This window comes from Danio rerio, chromosome 23 (genome assembly GCF_052040795.2).
Source record: "Danio rerio strain M-AB ecotype USA chromosome 23, GRCz13ab, whole genome shotgun sequence".
In the NCBI taxonomy this organism is placed as follows: Eukaryota; Metazoa; Chordata; class Actinopteri; order Cypriniformes; family Danionidae; genus Danio; species Danio rerio.
This window is the reverse complement of record NC_141043.1, coordinates 21,333,967-21,348,513: the sequence shown is the minus strand read 5'-3', so window position 1 is coordinate 21,348,513 and position 14,547 is coordinate 21,333,967. Positions and strand designations below refer to the sequence as shown.

General features: G+C 35.9%; 1 protein-coding gene and 1 long non-coding RNA gene across 5 annotated transcripts in view; one reads left to right on the top strand and one right to left on the bottom strand.

The window, feature by feature from the left end:
• Positions 1–1,079: 1,079 nt before the first annotated feature.
• The window catches only part of LOC141380478 (uncharacterized), a 91,871-nt gene continuing 78,403 nt past the window's right edge, over positions 1,080–14,547 (bottom strand). Inside the window, exons 3-4 of the long non-coding RNA XR_015523415.1 lie at positions 5,070–5,287; positions 1,080–1,555 (exon numbers count right to left, since the gene is read on the bottom strand). This is a non-coding gene — a long non-coding RNA (uncharacterized LOC141380478). The remainder of the gene's footprint in view (positions 1,556–5,069; positions 5,288–14,547) is intronic.
• The window catches only part of tafa1a (TAFA chemokine like family member 1a), a 109,880-nt gene continuing 99,462 nt past the window's right edge, over positions 4,130–14,547 (top strand). For 2 of the 4 annotated variants that reach the window (XM_087304986.1, XM_087304987.1), the window contains exons 1-2: positions 4,130–4,501; positions 5,096–5,225. In XM_087304986.1, the coding sequence (XP_087161112.1) occupies positions 5,108–5,225 (118 nt within the window). In that variant the 5' untranslated portion in view covers positions 4,130–4,501; positions 5,096–5,107. The remainder of the gene's footprint in view (positions 4,502–5,095; positions 5,226–14,547) is intronic. The other 2 variants (NM_001386557.1, NM_001386558.1) reach the window with 1 other exon arrangement.

Here is a 14,547-nt window from a genome sequence, read left to right as displayed (position 1 = left end):
AAAAAAAAATTAACTCTAACTTTGCAAGAAAAGCAGAGAAATCTCCAGCTGGCAGAGAGTGGCTGAAGGTCTCAGTTCAGACAGTTTGAAGAGTCCTGACAGATCTACTCTACTCTACTCAAGTGTATGCAGCTGCTGCTATTGAAAAGACAAAATCCACTCAGGGAAACGCAGGCTTTCTGTAGATCCCTGTTATTGAGAAGCAGCAGAAGTGACTGGTGTTTAGTGGGAGGAATATCGGCAGGTGGAAGGGATCGGGCCATGAGGGGAGGCAGTAGGCAGGCTGAGTAGGAGCTCTCTATATGGGAGTGATGCCTTCAGTGCATTTAGTGCATTCTTCAGCTTGTACTGTAGATTTTACAATTCCACATATGGAAAACTGTAAATATATCTGTATAAATGTATATTATTACTATATATACACACACACACTATTATACTGTATATATACATACAGAATTTATTAACCATTCTGATTTATTATTCCACTGTATATTTATTTTCCCAATTTCTAATAGGAAAAAATTTGAACACATTTCTAAACATAATAGTTTTATTAACTAATTTCTAATAACTTTTAATTACTTTTTTTAATTACTTTTATCTTTGCCATGATGACAGTAAATAAAATATTACTAGATATTTTTAAAGATACTAGTATTCAGCATTAAGTGCAATTTAGTAGCTTAAATAGGTTAATTAGGTTTTAAGTAATTGTAGAAGGATGTTTTGTTCTGTAGAAAACTGAACACATTTTGCTCAAGAGGGCTAATAATATTGACCTTAAAATGGTTTGCAAAAATTAAAAACTGCTTTTATTCTAGCCAAAATAAAACAAATAAGACTTTCTCCAAAAGAAAAAAATATTGTAGGAGATCTTGTGAAAAATTCCTTGCTCTATTAAACATCATTTGGGACATATTTAAAAAAAAAAAAAAAAACTTACAGGAGGGCTAATACTTTTGACTTCGTAATAATCACGTAGTATAGTATATCAAAATATACAGTATGAATATACCAAAAAAATTAATAGTTGATAATAATAATAATAATAAATATTAGGAACATACCAATGTATTAGCTGTCAATATTTATCACCCGATGTTGGATTCATTTATTGTCATAATTGCAATAATAAGATTAAGGCTGACACTGTTAGTTAATTACAGGGAGAAAATGAGCTGCACATTTTTAAAAAATCCAACATTTATCTCAGAGTAAAATAATTAAATTCTTGCAAAAACAATTTCACAAGAAAGCAAAAGACACTTGCATGTTTCCCAGGAGATAAATAGTGAAAAATGTACCTTGATCTTTAAATTCAAAAAGTTTTCAAGCCCTCCTAATGCATTGTCTTTCCTTGTAGAGCTTCAGCGAGCATGTGAACCTTTTTTGACAGTTGTGTTTCAGTCCCTCAATTGTCCTCAGTGTGAGAAGAAGGATCTCAAAATCACAGCCACTGCTGGAAAGGTTTCAAATATGCAAAAGATGCTGAAAAACTGAAGACTCTGCAGGACATGGATGTTTTTTTTCCAAAGAACAGCAGGCGTTTCAACTGTTCAGAACAAAGAAGGGACTCGATCAGGTATTCACATACAGCATTAAAAAAACAATAATTCAAAAACAATTCAATAAAAAATAACCTAAATATACCCAGTACAAAATAACATATCTGGACGACCAAAGAAGCTGAATGCACTTTAATGAGTTTTCTAGAGCAGCAAATTTTAGAATTTACGTACAGCAACAGCACTGGCTTAATTTCTTAACATTCTTAAATAATTAAGTTGTATTATAAGTCAAACAAAAGTTACTGTTGCTATAAAAAATATTCAATAGCAAAAAAAAAAAAAAAGACTTCAGTTTAATGTCTCATCCGAAAAACAGCGCTCACCGAGCAGTATAGAGTCCCCATCCATATACAGGGTTGTTAGGACCCACACAGATCACAAGCTGAGCACCCCCTGCTGATCTTACTAACTTCACTTCTGGCAGCAACCTAGCTTTCCCATGGGGTCCCCAATCCAGGTACCGACCAGGCGCAGCCCCGCTTAGCTTCAGTGGGCGACAATGTGAGAGTTGCAGAAGCTATACACATACACTCACCGGCCACATTATAAGTTATACCTTACTAGTACCGCTTTGTGCATAGATTTAAAAAGGTCTGAAAAATATTACCCAGAGATTTTGGTCCATATTGACATGATAGCATCACGCAGTTGCTGCAGATTTGTCAGCTGCACATCTATGATGTGAATCCCCTGTTCCACCACATCCCAAAGGTGCTCTATTGGATTGGGATCTGATGACTGTGAAGGTCATTTGAGAACAGAGAACTCATTGTCGTGTTTAAGAATGAATGAAAACTGAGATTCCAGTCTGAGAAGATTCGCCCTTTATGACATAACGCATTATCCTGCTGGAAGTAGCCATCAGAAAATGGGAATGTTGTGGTCATAAAGGGACTCAGCAACAATACTCAGGTAGGCTGTGGTATTGACAATGCTCAGTTGGTTCTAATGGGCCCAAAGAGTGCCAAAAAGTAATCCCCCACACTATTACACCACCAGCAGCAGCCTGAAACGCTGATGCAAGGCAGGATGGATCCATGCTTTTTCACCCTACCATCTGAATGTTGCAGCAGAAATCGAGAATGATCAGACCAGGCTAAATTTTTCCGATCTTCTATTGTCCAATTTTGGTGAGCCTGTGTAAATTGTAACCTCGGTTTCCTGTTCTTAGCTGACAGGAGTGGCACTTTGTGTGATCTTCCACTGCTGTAACCCATCTGCCTCAAGGTTTCAGTGCATTTAGAAATGCTCTTCTGTATAACTCATTTGTAATGAGTGGTGATCTGAGTTACTGTTGCCGTTCTATCAGATCAAAGCAGTCTGGCCATTGTCCTCTGACCTTTGGCATCAACAAGGTATATGCACCCACAGAACAGCCGCTCACTGGATATTTTCTCTTTTTTTTTTGGACCATTCTCTGTAAACCTTAGAGATGGTTGTATGTGAATATCTCAGTAGATCAGCAGTTTCTGAAATACTTAGACCAGCCGGTCTGACAGCAACAACCATGCCACGTTCAAAGTCACTTAAATCACCTTTCATTCCCATTCTGATGCTCGGTTTGAACTGCAGCAAATCATTTTGACCATGTCTACGTTGCTGCCATGTGATTGGCTGATAAGAAATTTGCGTTAACAAGCAGTTGAACAGTACCTAATAAGGAGACAGATGAGTAATTTTTTATAGTAAATATAGTAAATGGAAGTAAAACTATTACAATATAGATTTAAATATGTAATTATACATACATATTATTACTTTATTTCCATTCCAATCTGTTTTGTACTGTTTGCAATAATTGGTATTTTGCTGGTAAAATTCAACAAATTGGTTATCTTCATATATTTTTGTAAATTACATTTGTTAAATATATTGCGACACAACAAAAAAACAATAAATTTTCTAATCTAAAGATGAAATTGATTTCGAGCATAAATGCCAATTAAACTCTACAAAAACAAGTAATAGTTTTTTTTTTTTTTGTTTACACAGTATATATTAGGTATGCTATCTTGAGGATGGCTTGATTTAAGGAAAAAATACCCTGCAAGGGTGTTTTTTGTGCATTGTTTTTGTTGTGCAAAACAGTGTAGCTCCTGCAATTTGTTGGTGACAAGCAGGTGACTCCAGGTCTGTCAAGGTCTGAAGCTCAATTACAAGCTGAGGATAGAAGAGGCTTAAAAACCGGCGAGTTCCCAGATCACAACCACAATCTGTTTGCGTGCCGAGAGAAAAATATTGAATCCTCGGCTGCTTGAGGGGAGGATTTGTGTTGCACAAGAAAAAAGAAAAAGAAAAAAAAGTTAGTGATAAATGTCAGTTCACCATCACCTATTCGGAGCGATATATTAAGATACAAATGCCCGGCATCATTTCCCAAGTTTCCAGCGATTGCTCCATCAAGGCAGGTTTTAGATGAGAGATCACGTACAGCTGGAAGCCAAGAGCTCTCGTGTACTGGGAGAAATTATTACGCGCAAGAGGGGGAGAAGGAGAAAGATGGAGTGAGGGACTAAGAGAAAGAGACAGAGAGAAAGAGATGAAATGAGGGAGAGAGAGAGAGAGAGAGAGAGGGAGGGAGAGAGTGTGTGTGAGAGAGAGAGTACCGCCCTTCAGTTGTGTTTAAATGTGAAGCGGAAAATCATCTCTGTGGCTCAGGGGAGTGAAGAGGCGATTCTAGTGTTAGATGAGCGGGTTTGCCGTGCTTTAAATCAGAGCGCTCTTTCTTTCTCTCTCTCTCTCTCCTTCGCTCTTTGTTTGTCCTGCACTGTCCCTGATTTCAGCTTCAGGCATCAAAGTGAGAAGACAGAAGAACTGAGAGTTTCTACAAGACAGCAATACCTGGACGAAAGGATATCCGGACACCTCACAATGAATGGATTGAGGACAAAGTGTTGAGTTTTACATACAGCTGTCCCTGGACGATACAGGTAGATATTTCTATGTTTTAGCTTTGTTTATCAACATATTTCTGACATAATGCATGGAATTTTTATTTTTGTTTTATTATTGTTATTATTATTTTCCCTCTGCATGAATACTTTAAGTCTAATCTGGCTTTTGGTGATTTTTATACCCTGTTACGCATGCGGCAAGACCAAACGCATGGCTCTTTTCATAAGTTCTCCAGACGCTTTTGTAGTTTTACAGCCTGGCATTCAGGTTCAGAATGCGCTGTGTGGAAGTGTAAAGAAAATGTGGCTGCTTAGTCATAACTCTCACATTCAGTTTGAATAGGCAATTGAAGCTACAGAAATTGGAAAACAGACTGTCAGGTAGCTGAAGAAACTAATTGGCACTTTCATCGCTAAACGTGGCCTATCTGACAAACTAAAGAGCTAAACGGTCGATATGAAGTCTGGAGCCGTGAAAAATTTCTGTCACACTCACATAATGTCTGATTTTAGATTCAATTAAAAACTATTTCAGATGTGAATGTGCCCACAGCATTTGCGTAAGTAACAGTGAGTTTGAAAGGAGAGAGTGTGTGTTGCTGACCGTTGACGCTCTCTTTGTGTCTTCAGAGGAGTGTTGGGATGTCGTGGCTGCTGTGGGTTTGGGTCAGTCTGACAGTCCTGCTGATGTGTGAGGGCACTTTCTATGAGACCATCCAGCAGCACCTGGCACCGCCTGGAACCAACATACAGATCCTCGGTGAGTCCTTCCTTCTGCCCATCTACTACAACGCCACGCCGGCTTGATTCTCACTTCAGTCTCTGAGGAGGGAAATGTTTAAGTGTGCAATATCTTAGGAGCAATTAATTTAACATGGATTAAATCAAGTTTTATCCACTACTTCAGGTCACACTTTAAACACCGGAAAAATGTAGCCTATTTCTCTTATTTTATTTTCATTTCGTTATGTTGGATGCTTTCATTCTATCCTGCCTTAGTTGTAGGCTTTTTTTTGTGAGGCTTTTTAAAATCTTTATTTTTATTATTGCCAATGTGTATAGGTTTCTAACTAGAGTCTTAAAACTTCCCCGACTTCATGGATTGTCATGTAGACTGATTATTATGTAAAGGTTATTTCATAGATAATGAAAAGAATGTGACATTTACTTGCATTCCTGAGAGCTTCTCTTCTGTTCTTTGACATATGAAATAAATGCTTATACAATAATCACGCTGAAAGTACCCCACAGTACTGTTATGTCAACATGTCATCAAAAGTAATGGGTTTAATTCAAATGGTTTTCACAAATCTACACTGTGAAAAAAAGTAATTAGTTGACTAATTTTTTCATTAGTTGAAAAAAAGACTAAATCCTTAGATTTCCCTTTTCTTGAAAAAGTGAGTAAACACTTGCTTTAAAATACGCAAATTAACTGTGCATAAACTTATAGATTATATTAACTCAACTTAAAAGTTTTGAGTTACAACAGGTTTTGCTTTTTATAGAGTACTGTAGGTTGCTAGATAGAGAATATAGCAGCCAATTTATATGTTGGGGATGAAGATTAATAATTAAATATAAAAGTCTGGTGTGTCAGAGGAAGAGAAGACTTAAAGATGCAATAAAATGAAGAATTTACTAAAGATAGTTTGCGGTTTTAATGGCAGAAGGGCTTCACACTCATGCTGAGTTCGCAGGCTGATCTGACTTACAGTAACACAGCAATTATACTCTTTACACAAGACCAGAAATGGCGTAATTCAGGTAAAAAGTTCTGATTGGTTAAAGCAAAGAATAACAATTGTAAATATGTACGTCAATGCAGAGTTGTATCTAAGTACAGATATGTATGGAGTCATGGTTCTTTGGGGTCAGGCCGAACCAGAACTATTCACAGCTGATCCTAGCTGACCCCTCTGCCGCATATACAAGGTCTACATAGTCTATGGTGTAAAATAAACTTCATAATCAACAGCATATTTCAACACCCCACTGCACTGAAAAACATAATTCAAAGATAATTCCTTGGATTTACTAAAATTTTAAAGTGGTTGTAAAAAAATATTTTTTGCTGAATTTAAACAAACAAATTAAGTTGAACATTACTAAATGTAATTTATCTATTTAAATTTAACACATTACTTGTTTGCATCATTTTTTTTAGTGTGGTCACAATGCTGATGAATCGCAGAGCTGTTGCATACTATGCTATGACAAAATTCTTAACTGTGGTCTTCTCACTGCTGTCATTTTTGTTGCACTGTATAAAATGCTGGGTTCCACACAATTAATTTGTGTTTGGACAACTTGAAGGGATTGAGTAAGCCTAATGGTTTTAGCAAATTTAGGTAGATTGAACATAAAACAATTAAGTTGTTCCAAAAAACTCAAAATTCGTGTTGTTAGAGCTCTACTTATATACATAGTTTTTTGAGCGTGTGTTTATCTGGTTTGTTGTGTTATTGAGAGGAGTTACGTTCACTTATTCTTCTAAATGTTACACTCAGCAGCATTGACACCATCTGGACATTCATTATCCATTCATAATCACTGCAAAGCTATTTGCAATTTCAGTTTACTTCTAATTAAACAATGAAAAGAATTTGCCTTGATTGCTGTATGCTGTTGCATTGAATCATGTTCAGTTTTTTAAAGGTTACGAATGTTCGCAAGCACAAGCAATAGGTTGATGGGTGCAGTTCACTTAATGACCACCAGTGTCACTAACAACAATTGATTTTAATTTCTTTAAATATATAGCTTAAAAAGAAAATAATGTCACTAACAAAGCAAATATTTTGCTTTCTCAGGAATATGTGAAAAGTGTACCTTTAATGTAAATCAAGTGGCTTAAATACTTCAAACTTGTTTTGTACTTTAGCTAAAGGATTAGGTCAAATTAAATGTTAATAAAATCTAAAATTAAATTTTCTGGAAAGATGAAATCTCTTATAAAATGAGCAGACTTAACTGAGGCTTTCATCGACATATAACAATCAAATACATGAAGCACACCAAATATCTCTCTTACAGGTTTTTATTCATAAAGCAAGCATGTTTGAGCTTATTTATTGCTTAAGCTTAGATTTTTTTTCTGAGCAAGACACTGTGTCTATCATTGATTTTTACAGAAGACCAATTTAAATGTTAATCAGTGTAATAGTGGTTTATATACCAAATAATTTACATATTTACTGTAAAGTAGCAAGAAAAATTTGATGACATTTTAAAAGTCTAGTTTTAAGGATCATAGTACAGCACCAAAAAACTCATTAATTGTAAATTTTGTTTCTTCATGCTCTGCCATTATCCTTAAACTACAGGAATTAACTCATTTGTCTATAAGAACAAGAAATGTATCATATTTGATGTATGGTCTATGATCCTGTATTCAGTACACATATAATTGTATTTTTGTTTGAATGAAGAATGACATAAGCAGGATATAATATAATATAATATAATATAATATAATATAATATAATATAATATAATATAATATAATATAATATAATATAATATAATATAATATAATATAATATAAGCGCAACGTAGTGGCACAGTAGGTAGTGCTGTCACCTCACAGCAAGAAGGTCGCTGGTTCGAACCTCAGCTCAGTTGGCGATTCTGTGTGGAGTTTGCATGTTCTCCCTGCGTTCACGTGGGTTTCCTCTGGGTGCTCCGGTTTCCCCCACAGTCCAAAGACATGTGGTACAGGTGAATTAGGTAGGCTATTAGGTAGGCTACATTGTCCGTAGTGTGTGTGTGTGTGTGTTGGTGTGTTGGTGTGTGTGTGTGTGAGATGGGTTGCGGCTGGAAGGGCATCCGCTGCATAAAAACATGTTGGATAAATTGGCGGTTCATTCCGCTGTGGTGACCCCGGATTAATAAAGGGACTAAGCTGACAAGAAAATTAATAATTAATTCATATAATATAATATAATCTTATAATATATAATATTATATAATTAATTTATTATATAAATAAATAAATAAATAAATAAATAATATAATTCACTTGGAAAAGCTATTTTTAGAAACTAAATTGAAGGATGGCCCGAATATGTTTGTATTTATGTATGTGTGTACAGTATGTACAGTACATAATATTTAACTATAATATTTGACACTTCTATAGAGTTTAAAGTTACTTTTAAAGAATTAACTAGGTTAATTAGGTTTACCAGGCAGCTTAGGGTAATTAGGCATCATTGTATAACGATGGTTTGTTCTGTAGACTATCAGAAAAAAATATAGCTTAGAGGGGCTAATAATTTTGTCCTTAAAATGGTGTTTAAAATTTTTTAAAACTGCTTTTATTATAGCTGAAATAAAACAAATACGCCTTTTTCCTGAATAAAAAAATATTATCAGACATACTGTGAAAATTTCCTTGCTCGGTTAAACATCATTTGGGAAATATTTCTATCTATCTAGCTACTTCTGCCATTAAACTACTGTACATTGGTTAAGATTTTAAGCAAAAGTTTGTTAGACATTAAAACAAAATCAATGTTTAATTGACTTCTCAGGGGTGCAGCTCAGAATCATGATGCATAGAAAATATGTATTTTTAACACATTGCTTCTGCACATGATGTTGCTGCAGGACCCAGTTTTGGACATTTATCAAGTGGAAACCCAACACAGTACCAAAACAGTTTTGAAGACTTCTAACTCTTGGGAGCCAATAATTCACTGCACACAACACACTGTGTTTGGTTTTTAATGAAGTCTGGGTCTTATTTTTTGAAGTTTGCATAGATCTGTTCATGCTTTGAGGAAAGGGGATGTCAGGAAACTCCTAATTTGGCTAGCTTCCACCTACTGTAACCGACAGATGAATTTGCACCAAAATACTGTATCACAGTAGTACTAGAGACTTTTTTGACATCAACAACAAAATATGTAAGACGAATTTCCCCTATCCTATTAAAAGTTGAAAAAACTCTTTGTTATGCTATTCTATCTTTGCACTTTTTGACATTAATTGTTTCTAGTTAGTTTTTTTCTTAGTCAGGACATGCCTGCAACCCACCAACTGAGAACCATTGCTCTCTGACCTCATGGTTAAGCAGGTTTACAGAAACTATAATCAGCTTGTTAATGTGATATGAAAAAAAAAATACTAAAGATCTACCTCAAAATTACCAATGTTTAAACATAAAGAGACATGTAAGCAACTAAAAAGACCACCCATCATACAGGTAGTAAAAATCAGTCCATTTCAAACATCAGGTCAAAAGAATATCATGCTTTTTCAGAACGTAATTCTATAATAAACACTGTTCATCAAATACCTCAACATACTGGGGTGGTTTTAAGGTTCGCCTCAAATGAAACTGAGCACAAATGCTTCTGGTAACCTCACACCTTGGAATGAGAGGGCTAAAAGCAATCTGAGACCGCACCACTTACCTTAACTAATCTTGCTAGAGGCACTTTACTGGGATTGAATCCTGAATTGGAATTGATTTTATTGTACATACTATAGGACAATTATAGAGGTACATGCTATTCTTGATTCAAAGCAGAAGCTGGAGATTTGCCTCTGTTGACAATAAATGCTTTGACTACTTAAATCTGACCGATTTGACTTCAGTGCCACTCAGGACATAAACAGAGTAACATTAGTAAAGCTAGTCCTGATTAAACAATTGAGCCCCAGCTGAGAGTCTTATAAGAGCACAATGATATTGGTAACGATCACATGCTCATGCTAAATGGAGGGATATACTGAATGATGGCCCACCAGAACTGAGCACAACCCCCCTGATCTGAATATCACAGCAGATAAACAAACTGCACAGACTGGGCTTTTATGAGCTTTGGCGACATTATATAAAATTCACATTTGGTTCTGGATGGAATGAATGGACAGGGATTACGTTTTAAGTGTCCATATGTTCTCTCATAAGATCAACAATACTGAGGCATTTAAGCCTCTGTTTACATCTTGCGTTAAAATAAATCACTGTCAATCTGATCACAAGTGGACAAAGCTATTACTCTATACATACAGGTAAAGAGAGTCTAAAATATTCAGATTGTGTCCATTTGTGTTTAACTAGAGGCAGTTAAAACACATCTGATTGGATTGCTTTCATAGTGCAAATACTCATGTGGTTAAATGCATTTAAACAGCCACAAAATATAATTTACTTTCTTTCTATTAACCAGAACCATAATGTAAAAGAGTGCACCAAAACAGGGAACTTTGAAGCATTGTACAAAAACACATACAAACCTAATCAAATCCACATCCTTTTCATTGGCTTGCATTTCCACACCTTCGTAACAAATCACATAACATGAGTCCATTCATTTGATAGTGCTTGTGAATAAGGCAGGCCAATATGGCCAACACTGGCTGATTGGAAATACAGGATTCAGCCAACACTTTTGTGAATCTACATATACGGACTTAAACATTTGTGTGACTGCAATTCCTAGGTAATACTAACACTACGGGCAGTTTGATGTCAGCAATTTTTGGTATTTTACATATTATTGATGAACGCAGTAATATTTTCACGCAGTTCTTTGCACAACACCAAATAAATACCACAAAACTTAAAGGATCACGAAACTCCAAAATTCATTTTTTGAGATGTTGATAGTTTTGTAAATGTCCCATGTTGCTAAAAACATTATTAGGACAAATTCCTAATTTGTAAAGGGCAAATTCATTCTTCCAGTTTAAAATAAATTTTTGAGCAACAGCACGGTGATGAGATCATTGTGTTCCAGCGTGGGGATTGGCTGTCTGTACAAAGTGACGACATTGAGTTTTCAGCACATCTATTCATCAATTCATGATAAAAACTTGTTTCGAACCAATCAGCTCGCTCTATTGTGAACGAGATGCAACTTCATTAATATGCATGACATAGCTTCACAGATGTCTGTTTTACACCACAAGCATAAGCAGAGCGTGTTTTTTTGGAGTCCATGTTAACAAATTCGAGCTTTCGTACTGCATGCAGAAGCAGCGCGTCAGCACGAGACATGAGCGTCGCTAAAACAGCAGTGCCGCAATAGTTATGGTGCTGTGTCTATTTTGATAATGACCAAAACACATTGAATGACAGTAAAAAGTATTTATTTATTTTTTACAATTTTACCCAATAAATGCATCAATAATATCCACAGTTTTTTTAACTTAAAGGGCACCTATTCTGTCGGCCTGTCGGGGTGCACGCGGCGGAGCTTCGGGTCAGCGGCTCGGCGCTGCGTGGATTTCTGTCGGGGTCAGCGGCTTGGCGCGGTGCCGGTATGTTTGCCCTGGTGGAGGCTTATGTTTGGAGTTCTGGAATGCGTGGCGCGACGATTCGGAACACTTCATGTTTTAAAGACACAAATGATTTTGTACTCTCTGCTTGGTCTGTGTCCGACTCGTACATGTACGGCTGAATGCTCATCCTAGCTTAGCTTAGCTTAGCTCTCTGTCTGTCAGCCTGTCTGCTGCAAACACAGAGCGTAGGAGCTCTTGGCTCCGCCCACTTGTTACGTTGGGTGGGAAGCCAAAACTGTGATGCAACACGCCCCTAAGACAGCAAACTGTGTAAACGCCCACAACATGACACTTTTTAACACATTATAATAAAACATCTGAACTGTGTGTTGAACTGAACCTAAACTGGTACACTCAGAAGAACCATAATATTAATAATAAATAATAAAAAGGGTTAAACTATGTGCCCTTTAATAAAACTAATAAAACAGCAACAAAAATTATTTGGGGTCGAACTGAAAAACTAATTTTTATTTTTATTTTTTTAAAGATTTATTTTTTGGCATTTTTTGACTTTATTGGATAGGACAGTATTGAGACAGGAAGCAAAGATTGAGTGATGGGGGTAGTGTAGGGAAATGTCCTCAAGCAGGGAATTAAACTCAGAACACCCTTACGTGCTACTGCACCATACGTTGGCACGCTAATCACTAGGCTATTCAGTTGACACAAAACCAAATTTAAAACAATTTTAGTATTAGTTTAAGTTGCACACAAGTTTGATCATGTTTAAATATCATTATAACCATTTTTATAAATATGAGTATAACTATTGGCCTAAATCATCCTGACAATCAAAAACAAAATTACATGATATCACAGGTGATTGTCTTCTGACTGAGTATACCTTAAAAGACATGAGTGACACTCCTCATAGAGCGTGAGAAGCAAGCGGTTCTTTAGGATCTATATAATTTGTAAAATAAAGACTTGCAGGTTAAGGAAACAGCATAGGAGGAAGTTGCTGCGGGCCTTGGTGCAGATAAAAAGTAAAAAAAAAAAGTGTATTTATATATAGATAGATACATAGGTAACTAGATAGAATAGAGAGAGATAGATTGGTCTGTGCAAAAGCTGCTGATCCGCTGCGTGCTGCTGACGCAGCTGGTGTAAAAGTCAAACACCTGTGCACTGTTTCTGCTCTCCATACATGCTGTGCATGCACTGGTCACACTTGCGATGTGAAACAGACATTACAGTGATCAAAGAGATGTCACAATGTGTTGCCAAATGTAATTCAAACAAGTAGATAAAAGTTATCAGTGTTGGTTTATAAATGTGCCGCAACAAAGGTTTTGTTTCTATTTCCAACTTGCGTGTGGACCCAAATGTGTGGATTACAGTGGTCTGCTAACACAAGACAAAAATATGTTTTTAAGGAACATTTTTTTTACCCGAGAGCTTTTCTAATCTGGAAATGGTGAAATCCGGGTTTGCCAGTCATCTTCTTTTAAAAAAAGATGTGGTTTCAGTTAGTGTTCATTGTCCTGGCTCTACAAATTTGTTAAGTCTGTGATCAATGTTTTTTGTTTATGTTTATTCAGATTGCAAAGTTAGTTAGTATCATCAGCAGAACTTTTTCAGTATTTAAAGACATACCTTAGTCAAAATGATTTAGTAACTGAGTTTACAGTAATATTCAATTAAATTCAATTCACCTTTATTTGTATAACGCTTTTACAATGTAGATTGTGTCAAAGCAGCTTCATATAAAAGATCGTAGTAAATTGAAACAGTGTAGTTCAGTTATTAGTGTTTAAGTTCAGTTCAGTTCAGTTCTGTGTGGTTTAATAATCACTACTGAGGGTCTAAACCATTGAGGGCAAATCTATCGATGCGTAGCTCTACCGATCCCAAACTATGCAAGCTAGTATCAACAGCGGAGAGGGAAAAAAAAACATTACAAATTGGCGAAAGTGAAGAAAAAAAACCTTGAGAGAAACCAGACTATCACTGCACTATTATGGACTGAAAATCCTCCACTTCCACAGAGCTCTCTGATTCATTGTAAATGCTGCTCTCCGAATCACTGTCTATCTGCCCTGCATCTGTGTTTGTGTTGCCGGTGTGAAAATCAGCTGTAGTGCACGTGATGAAAATCCCCTTTTCAAACCCTTCCCTCTTTCACCACTCAACACTCTTACCTAAACAAAGCTGGATTCCACCACTTTCCTGACTTCTTTCAGACTAGAGGTGTGAAAACACCCTGTTGAGACAGGGGAGGTTTCATAGCCCTTTAAAAGTGTCTATGATTTATATGATTTATATGTTTGCCTCTCGTAGACAGTGTCCCTTAGTGAATGTACTGTATCATCTTAAATCATTTCTATGAGTATTTTACATTTGGTGAAAATGTAGGCTGAGACATACTGGCTTGAAAATGGCCAATAAAATAATATCTCAGTATTTTGGGATAGAAATGCGATAGCCTTTATGATGTAAATGTTTTTATCTATAAAAATGCATTTGACTAATTTTCTCTTTAAATCCTGCCCAACGTTGTCAAACAAAGCAATGTTCATTTTAAAGGCTGTTAATGTAATTGATGTATCTATATGTAAGCTATGCTGCAAAAGCTTAAAATCTTATGATGTTTACTTTACATCTAAACAGACAAAATGAAACTATATGAAAATTTATTTGATCACCACGTTACAATAATCTACAAAAGTACATTTGAAAACACTACACTCAAACACAAAAAGTACAGCAGCCTATCTGTCAGCAGTACACATAACTATGTCTTACAAGTTACTTTAAAGCCTTCATAAATAGCATTACTCATG